The sequence below is a fragment of the Fundulus heteroclitus genome, chromosome 12 (genome assembly GCF_011125445.2).
Source record: "Fundulus heteroclitus isolate FHET01 chromosome 12, MU-UCD_Fhet_4.1, whole genome shotgun sequence".
Lineage (NCBI taxonomy): Eukaryota > Metazoa > Chordata > Actinopteri > Cyprinodontiformes > Fundulidae > Fundulus > Fundulus heteroclitus.
The window spans coordinates 20130734-20143542 of NC_046372.1; the positions used below are offsets into that span (position 1 = coordinate 20130734).

The window sequence follows — 12809 nt, forward strand, 5'->3', positions numbered from 1 at the left end:
AGGTGATCAGCCCCCCTGCTTAACGGCGGCCATGTTCTGGCCCCAGGAGGAAAGTGATTGGTCCTAATCCCACCCTGGCCCCTACCTTCCAATGCAGCAACATTTACACTTAGCTGAAGTCACTGTCAGCAGAAAATCTGTTTATTAGACACCAGCGGGGCTGCACACACTGGCTCACAGGTCCGCTCAGGGACCGCGGCACTAATGGGAGGTCCCAGGTAGCTGCAGGGCTCCGTCGGGGAGGACACAGTCTCCTGTGTCCCCACCTATCCACCAACAACATCGATGCAACGATATTATAGCTGACGGCTTTAAACAAAGCACGTTCCTCAGAATGTCCTGCTGGGGTCAATAAACCCGGTCCCTGCACTGCACTGCTAATTGTGTTCTTGAATGATACAAATCAAACTTTTTTTAATGATCTTAGTGATCTCCTGTCTGTGATATGTGTTGATTTATGAATGTTTAATTATTGTGGGAGACTTCAACTTTCACGTTGACAACCCTGAAGACAGAAGTGCAAAAGAACTGTGTGACACACTTAAAAACTTTGGTTTAAGTCAACATGTTAAACAGCCGAGGGACATATTTTAGACATCATGAGCCCAATTTCTGTCAATGGTGACGTTGGTGAGAGATGTTTGTGCAGCCTGTAAAGGAGCCGAAGCCAGACGTTCATTCTCACACTTTCAACTCGGCCCAACGCTCTAGATCACTGCCAATATTTTCATTATTTTGGTGTAATTCAGTTTATATAAATCACTTAAATAATATGATTGATTTTGACTTTGTAAAGTGGCTCGAGATGACATGTTTCATGAATTGGCGCTATATAAATAAAATTGAATTGAATTGAATTAAAGAAGAGGTAATAAAAATGGCTGAATATTTAACACCATGTTTGGGCCATCGAAATCCACTTTGCAGTTTAACTTTCTCAGAGATCAGATTGTTTATATCTATGGGCTCTGTTTTATCTGCATTCCTTTTATATAATAAGTAATAGTAATAATAGTAATGTTATGTTGAATGTTTTATCTGCATTCATTTTATATCTAGAGTAATATCCATATTGGTGAATGAGACTTAAGATGGGGAATGGTTGAGGAATGTACACCAGCGCATCGTCTGCGTATAATGATATTTTGTGTTCTGCGTTTATTACCACGCCTTTCAGATTGTGATTATCTCTAATAAACTGGGCTAGTGGTTCAATGCTAATCACAAACAGTGAAGGAGACAGTGAGCAGCCCTGCCTTTCTGAACTAAACCCATTAACCATGACCACTACTTGCGGATCTGTATAAAGTGTTTTCACCCTTTTAATAAAGTCCATATATTCATTTTCTTACTCGCTTTATCCCTCATGGGGTCCTGAGGGGGTGCTGGTGTCTATCTCCAGGACAGGTCGCCAGTCTGTCGCAGCATTTAATAAAGTTTGGACCAAAATTTAATTGCTTTAATCTTTGTAGTAGGTATTGCCAAGACACTTTTATCAAATGCTTTTTGTGCATCCAACGCTATAATCACAGATTCCAATTTTTCATCCTTTAAATGGGAAATTATATTTAACAAACAATGCACGTTATCTCCGTCATACCGCCCTGTAATAAATCTGGTTTGGTCAGGGTGTATAATCTGGTTTATTGTTCAGAAGATCCTGCTCTTTAATGTTCAAGCAGTTGGTAGAAAATAATACAATAAAAGAAAGTTTCAGATGTGAAATCAAACATTTTAATACATTCAAAAACAGATTACAATTGCTTAAAAATCACGTGAACACGTCATTTTTCATTGTTTAAAGATGAACAGAGACTCAGCTAACCTGAGATCAGATTAAACTGCTCCGGTTGTGACCCTGCTGTCATCATGTAAACCACATTCAATCAATTTCAGTTATTAAAAATGTTAAATAGATATTTTTATTCAAACCATCAGCATTACCTCTGACAGATGTGACTGAAAGCCCAAGTCAAGGTGTCCTACTGACTCTGCCATCTTTGCTTTACTTTATCAAACCATTCCAAAAAAAATAAAAAAACAAAGCAACTGGACAGTCGTACAACCGCCCATTACTAAGGGGTGGACCAGTTTCGGTTGAATTTCCATGTTGTCTAAACCATTACAAGGTCTTTGTTTGGCAGTAGTATAAAGCTTGTTACTCCACATTACTCCAGACTTTTTGAATTGAGAAAGCTTCCTGGAGAGGAAGCGAAACGTCTTCAACTATGGAAAACAAGTCCAGTTGCTTTGTTTTTTACTTTTTTTGGAATGACCATGACCTGGATGACTGAGAATCTTCACCAGCATTTATCAAACCATCCTTGGTAAAAAAAAAAAAAAAAAAAAAAAGTTCAAACTGAGAAGAAAATATTTAGTAAAGTTAAAACCAGGAAGTCTGAGCAGAGGCACTTCCTGTTGCACCACCCATTCCCTAAAACCACAACAAACCAAATGTTCAAAGCTCAGAGACCAGATTCACTAAACCGTTCCCCTTAGAGCTCCAAACCAGACCTGGACCTACATCCGTCAACCATCACAGCCATCAACACATTGTATCAACTGTTATAACATCACCTAATCCAGTTTAAACCAGATTTACCCAGTTACAACCAGAGCTCAGCCGGTTTAGCACAATGAAACAAAGTATCCACGACCAACAAGTCAGTAGTTTAGACCAGTCCAAGCCAGTTGCAGTAAGTTTAGACGGGTTGTTCCAGCTCTAACTGGATTCAACTCGTTCAGACTGGATCGGACTAGATTTGGTGGCACTGAAACAAACCTGCCGATCTCCTTAATAAATTCACTAAACCAGTTGTACCTCATTCTTTATGACCGTCTACACATACCAGTTAAAATTGAGTCTGATAAATTAGCTGCTGTGTGTAACACAGTTGCACCATTCAAAAATGGCCTAAACAACATTTTATCCATTTTACACAGCTTTTTACCAGTTATAGCCAATCTGACCAGCTGATCCCGATCATAACTAGAACCTCCCAAAGCAGTATACTCCAAAACATGAAGGCACAATTCAAAAATGATGCAGTCTTATTTCCATTTGAACCAGTTTTAACCACTACTACACAAGTTTGATTGGCTTCTAAACCAGTGGAGTCCATTGCAGTGAGCCAATGGAGAGCAGCGTCTGACACATGGTTGAGTCCAACCAAACAGACTCCACCAGGCTAAAGTGCAGGAAGCCAAGAGCGAATCCACAGCCGACGTCCGAGATGTGGTGTTTCCCCAGCAGCACCCGGGACACGCCCGCCAGGAAGGCCCACAGGTAGAGCAGGATCCTCAGCGGGACCTGCAGGACAGAGGTCATCACCTGGGGTCCCGCTCACAAGTCCAACTCAAACTTTTACATTGTTTTATACGCATTAGGGACAGAACAGAAACCAGCAACTGACCGCCAGCACCAGGTGGTTCAACAGGAACTTGGACACCATGGCGGCCCGGCTGGCATGGGCTGCCGGGAAAGAATACATATCCATGGCAATGCAGTCCAAAAACCCCGGAGGGAGGTCCCACGGTCCTCTGCGCTTGACCAACTTCTGCATCCCAGCAACTGTCATCAGGTCCAGGATCAGGGCTGAGGAGACAGATGGGTCAAGCATTAGAAGCCGTGGATACAGACATGTCTAGTGTTAGAACCCAGAGCGCCAGAGGGGTTATGGGTTAGATACTGGAGACGCAGATGGACCGCGCCTTACAAGCTGCAGATACTGACTGCTATGGCATTAGGATCCATAGTGCAAAAACAGACCTAAAAATAAGTAAAATGTTCTTAAAATTTGTATTTTTGTCCTAGATTTGAGAAGGTGAATAATCTTATCTGCCAATGGAACGAGCATTTTGACCCCTAAAATAAGATAATTAGACATCCTGCACTTGAAATAAGATGATGGAGATGACTTGTTCCTATTTTAAGTGCAAAAATCTTATTCCATTGACAGATAATCTTATTTACCTGCTCAAATCAAGGACAGATGCACTCATTTTAAGAAAATTTTACTTATTTTTTAGTTCCGTTTTTGCAGTGTGTCAGTCAGGTTGGAGGTTGGGTAAGGGACAGACAGACAGGCATTAGGGGGACATTCTAAAACGCTTAACGTGAAAAAGCTTAACGTGGCTTAAGGTAGGAAAACAACGAGGAATCATCACCAAATTTTGCATGGCCATATCTTGTCATGAACACTTAAGCCTGTAAATAAACCGAAATCCAACGATTATAGAAGATATCTCACATTAACGTTTTCTTCTTCATTGGCGCCTATTGAAAGGAAAAAGCTTAACGCAATTCAATGTACCTAAACAACGCTCAGTGATCACCACATTTCTCTCATATATTGCTTCTCATAAGCACATGAAACTATCAAAAAATCGAAACCAAAGTCCAATTATTATGGACGTTATCTGACATTAAGCGTTGCTGTTTCATTGAGGCATATATTAAAAGAAAAAAGCTTAACGTGGTTCAATGTAGCCTACCTAAACAACGCTCAGTGATCACCAAATGTCTCTCTCATATTTCTCATCATGTCCACGTAAAACTATAAAAAATATCAAACCCACGTTAAGCTTTTTTCTTTTAATATAGGCCTCAATGAAGCAGCAACGCTTAATGTCAGATAACGTCCATAATAATTGGACTTTGGTTTTGATTTTTTGACAGTTTTATGTTCTTATTAGGAGCAATATGAAAGAGAAATTTGGTGATCACTGAGCGTTGTTTAGGTACATTAAACCACGTTAAGCCTTTTTCTCGCCATAGGCGCCAATGAAGAAGAAAACATTAATGTGAGATATCTTCTATAATCGTTGGATTTCGTTTATTTATTTTTTTGACAGGCTTAAGTGTTCATGACAAGATATGGCCATGCAAAATTTAGTGATAATTCCTTGTTGTTTATCTACCTTAAGCCACATTAAGCTTTTTCACATTAAGCGTTTTAGAATGTCCCGGCATTAGGGACAGCAGAGAGATGGGACTGGCGACGGGACCGTCTCCCTGCTGTCTAAACTGATGTCTACCCCCCCCCCCCCCCCCCCCCCCCCCCCCCCCCCCACACCCAAACTGGACTCTCACCCAGCAGCAGGTTGACCAGGACTTCCTGTCCAGCCAGTGTGTTGCTCCGCCACAGACAGATCAGGGTTCCAAAGATCCATGGTAGGGCGTGTCCTGTGAGGGCCAGCAGGGTCACCATGGAGCGCAGCGGGGCCCCGGGTCCATGGGCCCCCACGCACATTCCAAGACGCTTGGAGAGGCTGATGTCAATGGCGAGCAGAGAGTTGATGGCAATGCCTCGAAACGTAGGGTTCAGCTGCATACAGTCCTGCTCGGGCCAGCGGGTCGCCTCCTTTGGGTTCCCGTCTGCTGCTGGGGGTCCCTCAGAGGGGTCTCTGGACCCCCTGATGAGCACACAGAGACGACATGGTCACACAAACTTCATTAAAGGCATTTATAACTCCATCACACCTTTCCGGTACCAACCATCTGTGGGTTTTATTTAGATTCACTGTGACAAATGAAGGGATGTGGCAAATTGTTTGATGAATAGTTGGATGAATACTGATGTCTGCGGTTATCAGTATTCTATGGTTCAGTGTGTCTAAACACTAGAATCCCTATATTAATATTTAATAATGTACTCAGTCCCAAAATAAGCAATCATTAAGGGATTAACTGCTGGTACCCAAGTACTGGCTGATGAGCTGAATGGTTTCTACTGTAGGTTTGAAAAGCCCAAATTTATTCTCTTGACGGATTCTTTTTTCCCCCAACAGTCAAATTGAAAGCTTGCCTGCACTGGATACCGGCATATCCATAATAGAAATCAAAGAAGTAATTAAATCGTTGAAGACAAACAAAACACTGGGCCCTGATGGACTAAATGCAGAATTTTATGAGAACTTTTCAGACAAGCTTTCTCCTCCTTTACAGGCCCTTTTTAATTAATCCTTATCAGGTGGTGCTTTCCCTCCAACATTATGTTGTTCTCAAGATGGTGGAGTTGTTGCCTCTCTTTTATTTTGTCTTTACATGTTTCTTCTTGTTATCACTTCTCTAGCTCTAATCCAAGAAAAGAGCTGCTGAGATTCAACCCTGGAGTCTACGGATCGTACCGACCGCCCAAACCGGACTTTATTCCCCCTGATCTACACCGAGCAGCAGAAGCCCCCCTCTTCCTGCCTCTGAGGCCCAGACGCCGGCGTAGAGGGTAGCTTTAAGGGCATAGAGCGGGCTGCTCACACCAAAAACTGTCCTTATATGCAGACGATTTGCTTCTTTATGCATCCGACCCAAAATCTTCTCCTCTTGATTTGGGTCAAGACGTTTGACGTTGGCGCAACAGTTAAGGAATTTGTCTGTAACTGCTGGTTGACGGTTCGACTGTTTCAGTCTTTGTGTCCTTGGGCAAGACACTTCACCTGCATCGCCTGCTCACTGCAAAAGCAAAACTAAAAATATGTCAAATATTCTTGAAATTAGTGTATTTGTCCTTGTTTGAGCAGGTAAATAAGATGATTTGCCAATGGAATGAGATTTTTTGCACTTAAAATAGGAACAACTCATCTCTATCATCTTATTTCAGGTGCAGTATATCTAATTATCTTAGTTTAGGGGTTAAAATACTCGTTCCATTGGCAGATGATCCTATTTAGCTGCTCAAATCAAGGATAAATGCACTAATTCCAAGACAATTTGACTTATTTTTAGCTCCGTTTTTGCAGTGCTGGCGGTGGTCAGAGGGTCCGGTGGCGCCGATGTCTGGCAGCAACGGTTCTGTCAGTGTGGCCCAGGGCAGCTGTGGGTGCTAGCATAGCTCACCACCGTCAGGGTGTGAATGGGTGACCAGTGTAAAGCGCTTTGGGGTCGTCGGAGGAGTTAAAGCGCTGTACAAGTACAAGACATTTACCAATTGAATGAGCAAGTTAATAACTTGCTCACTCTATTTGGGAAGCTCTTGAGATATTAAAACAGGTTGAGTAAGAGTTTGATGTTTCCATTGAAACAAGAGGATGCTATATGCTCTTTTGACACATTTTCATTTTAAAACAGCCCGCGTTTCTTTAATATCCGAGAGTGGAAGTAACTCGTAATTTGCTGACACTTTTTATCAGAAGTTTGACCGTCCTTCTAGAGAAATGTAAATTAGATTATGATCGGTGCAAAAACCTTCCATTGACTGTTGCAGGAAGGTTCAATATAAATAAAATGGTTATACTACCCAAATTTCATTATAAATTTTTTTTATATTCCCATTTTTATCAAGAAACCTTTCTTTAACTCACTTGACAAGCTCATCTTTACCTTTATTTGGAAAGGTGAGCCACACAGAATAAAAAAACTGCTCCTCAGAAACAAAAAACAAAGCAAGGTTAGCTCTTCCAAACTTTATTTATTATTACCAGGCTTGCAATTAACAAAAAGTTATTCATTGGGTTCATTTTGATGAAGATCGGTGTGATGAATGATTGTCTACAGAATATGTCACCAATCATTTACAGCTAGGCTCACTGGATGCTGTTCTGACTCTTTGTACTATACAGACAAACTTAATAGTCAATCAGTTAAGTGTAGACACAGTTTAGAAGGCATTTTGGCCAAAAAAAAACCCAACTTCTATTTATACCCCCATATCAATCATGGCACATAAAAGGTGTTTAATTTTTTGTTCAATCTGTTGCCAAAAGGACAATTTTTCTCTTTCTCTGGACTAAGTGAGACATTTGATCTAGCAAAATATTTTTTTACAGGTTCCTACAAACTGAGATCTTTGCCTAACAAAGAACACACCAAACAAAACGCCTTAGAACAGGGGTGTCAAACTCATTTTGGTTGAGGGGCCGCATTCAGCTTAATCTGATCTCAAGAGGGCCACACGAGTAAACTCATTGCAAGATTAAATAGAACTAATAAAAGTGGACTTGTTGATTTTTATATTAAATGAATTTCACTTTTACACAATATTATGAATAACCTCAGCGTTTTTAAGAAAAGTATGTGCAATTTCAGATCTTTTAAGTTGCTCCACCGACTGCCACACTCCACCACACACTGCGAAAACGGAACTTAAAATAAAAACACAAAACACAAAAGATGTTCAAACATTATGGAAACAATTAATCACTTTCCTTTGGTTCTGTTCTGTGTTCGTCCGTCACATTAAATCCTAATAAAACAGTTCAAAGTTTGTCTTTGGACCGGGACAAAAACAGTTCAGGGGGTGTGAATTATTTTACTGTAAGCTTAAGGACAAACAGCACAACAAGAATATTTGATACTGAAACTCAATTCCCATCATGCTTATCGTCATTTATCTGTGTTGCCTTTTTGACCCGGTTCCGTCAGACTGGGTAAGTAACAGCAGCGGGTGTCGGGGCTTTTCACATGAATGTGACTAAAGGTTTATGAGACAGAAAAAGTCCAAAGCTGGTTCTGGTCTGTCCGCTTTCAGAGTTCTGCGTCTAAAACGTCTGGACCTGCCTGGTACCATGGCTGCTGCAGGTTTGACAACTGGACCAATGTAACTTAACCTGGAGACTCTTAAGTTCTACTGGTTCTGTAAGACTAAGCTGTGAGAAAGCAGAACCACCCAGAAACCCAGCGGGTCCAGGACCGGCTCCAGGTCCGGCTCTGTTTACACTCTAAATGTCACAGGCTGGATCGGGCCTCTTACCTCGCTCCGGTGTCGTCCTGCTGACTCTGCTGTCTCAGCACGGGCCTCCGTGGACCAGCGCCGGCCCGTCCCTCCCCAGCGGAGTGCTCCCTGCGGCTCGGCTGGTTCAGGGACATGAACTCGGGCCGGTTCAGGACGTTGGTCCGGTCTCTGGTCCGGCTCCGGGTCTGGCTGCCGGGCATGATGGACGGAGGACGGTGGACAGCAGGAAAAGTGCAGGACAGGGACTCTGAGGAGCTCTGCTATAAATAGACCTGCTGGCCTTCTTCTTCTGTCAGCTGTTGGGGGGGGGGGGGGGTCCTGGAAACCAGAGCAAACACTTTAAAGGGACATCACACCTGTCCTACACCTGTATAAACCTCCACCTGCTGACTCCACCTGTATAAACCTCTACCTGTCGACTCCACCTGTATAAACCTCTACCTGTCGACTCCACCTGTATAAACCTCCACCTGTCCTACACCTGTATAAACTTCTACCTGTCGACTCCACCTGTATAAACCTCTACCTGTCCTACACCTGTATAAACTTCTACCTGTCAACTCCACCTGTATAAACCTCTACCTGTCCTACACCTGTATAAACTTCTACCTGTTGACTTCACCTGTATAAACCTCTACCTGTTGACTCCACCTGTATAAACCTCTACTTGTCGACTCTACCTGTATAAACCTTTACCTGTCGACTCCACCTGTATAAACCTCCACCTGTCGACTCTACCTGTATAAGCCTCTACCAGCTGACTCTACCTGTGTAAACCTCTACCTGTCGACTCTACCTGTATAAACCTCTACCTGTCGACTCTACCTGTATAAACCTCTACCTGTCGACTCCAGCTGTATAAACCTCCACCTGTCGACTCTACCTGTATAAGCCTCTACCAGCTGACTCTACCTGTGTAAACCTCTACCTGTCGACTCCACCTGTATAAACCTCTACCTGTTGACTCCACCTGTATAAACCTCTACCTGTCGCCTCCACCTGTATAAACCTCTACCTGTCGCCTGTACCTGCATAAACATCTGCCTGCTGACTCCACCTGTATAAACCTCTACCTGTCACCTCCACCTGCATAAACATCTGCCTGCTGACTCCACCTGTATAAACCTCTACCTGTCACCTCCACCTGTGTAAACATCTGCCTGCTGACTCCACCTGTATAACGCAGGAAACCATCAGGAAGGAGATAAATGAACCTGTGTGATACAGATCCTCCTCCAAACACTGGTTTAGGTTTCTGAATTTTTTTATTTTATTTAATTTTTTGCATCATGTGTGAATATCTTGTTTGATTTTGGGTTTCCATAAATTTTGATGCAATTTAACTTTTGGTTTGAATAAAGTCTAATTGAACTGAGCTTCCTCGTTAAGACTCTGTGTTGATATCTGACATATATAAGATTAAAGAATAACAACATAATCTGAGGATTGGACCACGACATGCAACAAAGAGAGATTTATGAAACCTGGAGCGGCTGTGCTCATCAGTCAGCTGTGATTCCTGCTGGTAACTATCATCAGGATAGTTACCAGCAGGAATCACAGATTTAAACTTTATATTTTAATAATTTCTAATTTAACCCTCTCCGCTCCTGGTCACATTAGGGCCCACGCCTCTACAGCGGGTCCTTTTCTGGTGGAACCTTTGTTCCGTCCGCCGTTGCTACCCGGAACTTAATGCAGACGGACGGTTGCTACGGGTTACAGACGCTGTTTGAAGCCGAGCGGCAGCAACGAGCCACGGAGCTAAAAAGCTGTTTGAAAATAGGAGAAACGACAATAAAACGTCAGTAAAGCGTCACGGTTCGTCTCCCAGGTCGGCGGAGTTACGTCACCGCTGCGGTGACGTCAGCTGTGACGTGTTCACGGTGAAGGATAATGGCGGATTAAAGGGGAAGTCCGGTCAACAAGGAAAAATCAGGGTATCATTAGCTATAACTAAAACTAATACGTTTGTGGTTATTTAATTAACTTATCTTTAATCAATAAGAAAATAAAAACATAAATTGTCGTCTGAATCACTGTGTATGGGGGCTGACATTACTGCCCATATTTGGGCAGTAAGGGGCGTTTGACATCACATCCTGGGGTGTGGAAAAGCGGAAGCGGCGACAGCATTTCTCTCCGCTTTCCATGCAAAGTCAATAGGAGCCGTTCTACACAGCTGCGATCATCAATAATTTTTTCGGATTTCCAGAGGACTTCACTGCTGACATTCCCAAGAGCTATTGCTGAAGCAACAATGCCCACGTGCATGGCCATCGGATGTTCCAACACAACTGGTAAAAGTGGAAAAAACATTGCTTATTTCAACTTCCCAAATCATGAGCCACCGGGCTCGGTGCTGGATTGCCAACTTGAACAGAGCGGATTTGCCATCTAACTCCTGGCCAGAGAGAAAACACGTCATATGCAGCAACCATTTTGAAGAAGAATGTTTTGAACATGACATGAGAGCGAGGATTTTCGGTAAGTTATTTTTTATTTTAGAATGTTTTATTTAGAATTTGCGGGGATGGTCACCGAGCAGAGGGGCGGAGGGATACCACATGTGATGTGGTATCCCTCCGCCCCAGCATGTGCTGGAACGCTCTTATATTTTAATATTTATACAATAATGACCACCTGCCCTTTTTACTAGAGGGCAAATATATAACTTAAGTCACTTCAGCGATCTCTCCTCCGCTGTGTGTGTGTGTGTGTGTGTGTGCGCGCTCCGCTGCAGCGCCGTGCTGCGGCGGAGCGCGCGCACACACACACACACACACACACACACACACACACACACACACACACACACACACGCGTGTATACATATATACTGTAGGACCCGACTGAGTTTGCACTGGAAATAAGTACGCTGGATTCCGTCAAAAGTCCGGTTTCTGTCAAGAAACTCTTCTAAAAAAATCCATATCGCTATCAGATGATGATAGCTCCACGGAACTCTCATCACTGTCACTAAGTACTTCATCACTCTCTGCTTCATACAGAGCACCAGTCGTCACCATGTTGGAAAATAGTGCGCCGTGACAAACAGAGCGTTGAAACTTGCTCAACTGAGGGTCCGCCGAGTGACGACAAAAAATGGGAGGTGACAGTACTATTCTTGACCAAGATGGATTCCTCCACATAAACATGATTAAATGAAAATTATTCATAATTAAAAAAACGTATAATTTTTTGCACAGTATGTAGTAGTTTTATATTTAAAGTACTTTCAGCAGTTTGAATTCTGATTTTGACCGGACTTCTCCTTTAAAGCGCGAAGCTCAGCGGTTTAACGGTACGGCAGTCGGGAGGGACATTCAGAGGACAGCGGACCCACCAGAGGTTCCGATGGGATCTGGGTCTAAGGGTGAGTCTGAGCTCAGCTTCGGCTCATATCTGGATCAGAACCCGTCTGAAGTCCGTCTGCTGCTCCTTCAGGTTGGTGACATGACAGTTGGGTCGGAACCGAGCCGTCCGTCTCACCATGTCAGCCCCAGGTGACCCAGATGCAGGGGATCTGGTTCCTGCCGCTCCTTCCCGGCCCGCTCTGGCAGCCAAGGCCCTGTCGGAACCGTTCGGGAGGCTCCGGTACCGGGACACCTCCCTGCTGATCTGGCAGCAGCAGCAGCTGGAGCTCCAGTCGGGACCGCCCGCCACTTACCTGACCCGGAGCCAGTCCACCTGGTACAGCAGCTACGGGAACCAGGCGGTACTGATCCGGAACCGCAGAGGCCTGCAGGGCTCCGAGGGCCAGTCCAGAATCTGTAGCGTCATGTAGAACAGAAACAGGGCCCGGCTGGACCCAGAATGTGTGGTTGGTCCCTCTGGCGTGTCAGCAGGGGGGTCGAACCTAGAACAGGTAAGACTCACCTGAGAACCCGCATCTGCAGCCTGTTGGGCTCCAAATAACACCCATGTGTTGCAGGTGCTGCTGTCTGGGAAGGACCCGGTTCTGTTGGACCTCCTGGCTCAAACTAGGATCAGCTGACCAGAACCACTGAGTGAGTGAGTGAGGGAGGGAGGAAGGAAGGAAGGAAGGAAGGAAGGAAGGAAGGAAGGATGCTTCAGTCCAACTGTGGGAGAGGAGATGGAGGGATGAGGAGGGTCGGACCCCCCCAGGTCCGGTCCGGT

At 43.9% G+C, this 12809-nt stretch overlaps 2 protein-coding genes across 2 annotated transcripts; one reads left to right on the top strand and one right to left on the bottom strand.

Annotated features, from left to right (window-relative positions):
* Nucleotides 1-2326: 2326 nt before the first annotated feature.
* Nucleotides 2327-8869, bottom strand: LOC105917130 (inactive phospholipid phosphatase 7). Its single transcript, XM_012851845.3, has 4 exons — nt 8688-8869; nt 5093-5415; nt 3414-3595; nt 2327-3310 (listed from the first exon to the last, which is right to left on the bottom strand). Exons 1-4 carry the CDS (start codon nt 8867-8869, stop codon nt 3104-3106), a joined length of 894 nt encoding a protein of 297 aa, XP_012707299.2. The 3' UTR covers nt 2327-3103.
* Nucleotides 8870-11945: 3076 nt separating this feature from the next.
* On the top strand, nt 11946-12675 carry LOC110366839 (putative uncharacterized protein BRD3OS). Its single transcript, XM_036144272.1, has 3 exons — nt 11946-12045; nt 12117-12537; nt 12604-12675. Exon 2 carries the CDS (start codon nt 12163-12165, stop codon nt 12454-12456), a length of 294 nt encoding a protein of 97 aa, XP_036000165.1. The 5' UTR covers nt 11946-12045; nt 12117-12162; the 3' UTR covers nt 12457-12537; nt 12604-12675.
* The last annotated feature ends 134 nt before the right edge of the window (nt 12676-12809 follow it).

What these genes read in the sequence shown, in the direction of transcription:
- LOC110366839 (XM_036144272.1), top strand. Translation starts at nt 12,163, where the DNA reads ATGTCAGCCCCAGGTGACCCAGATGCAGGGGATCTGGTTCCTGCCGCT.
- LOC105917130 (XM_012851845.3), bottom strand. Translation starts at nt 8,869, where the DNA reads ATGCCCGGCAGCCAGACCCGGAGCCGGACCAGAGACCGGACCAACGTC. An exon ending in CCTGGTCAACCTGCTGCTGG is followed by an intron (nt 3,596 to 5,092) that starts GTGAGAGTCCAG and finishes CTGTCTCCTCAG; the next exon opens with CCCTGATCCTGGACCTGATG. An exon ending in TGAACCACCTGGTGCTGGCG is followed by an intron (nt 3,311 to 3,413) that starts GTCAGTTGCTGG and finishes TCTGTCCTGCAG; the next exon opens with GTCCCGCTGAGGATCCTGCT.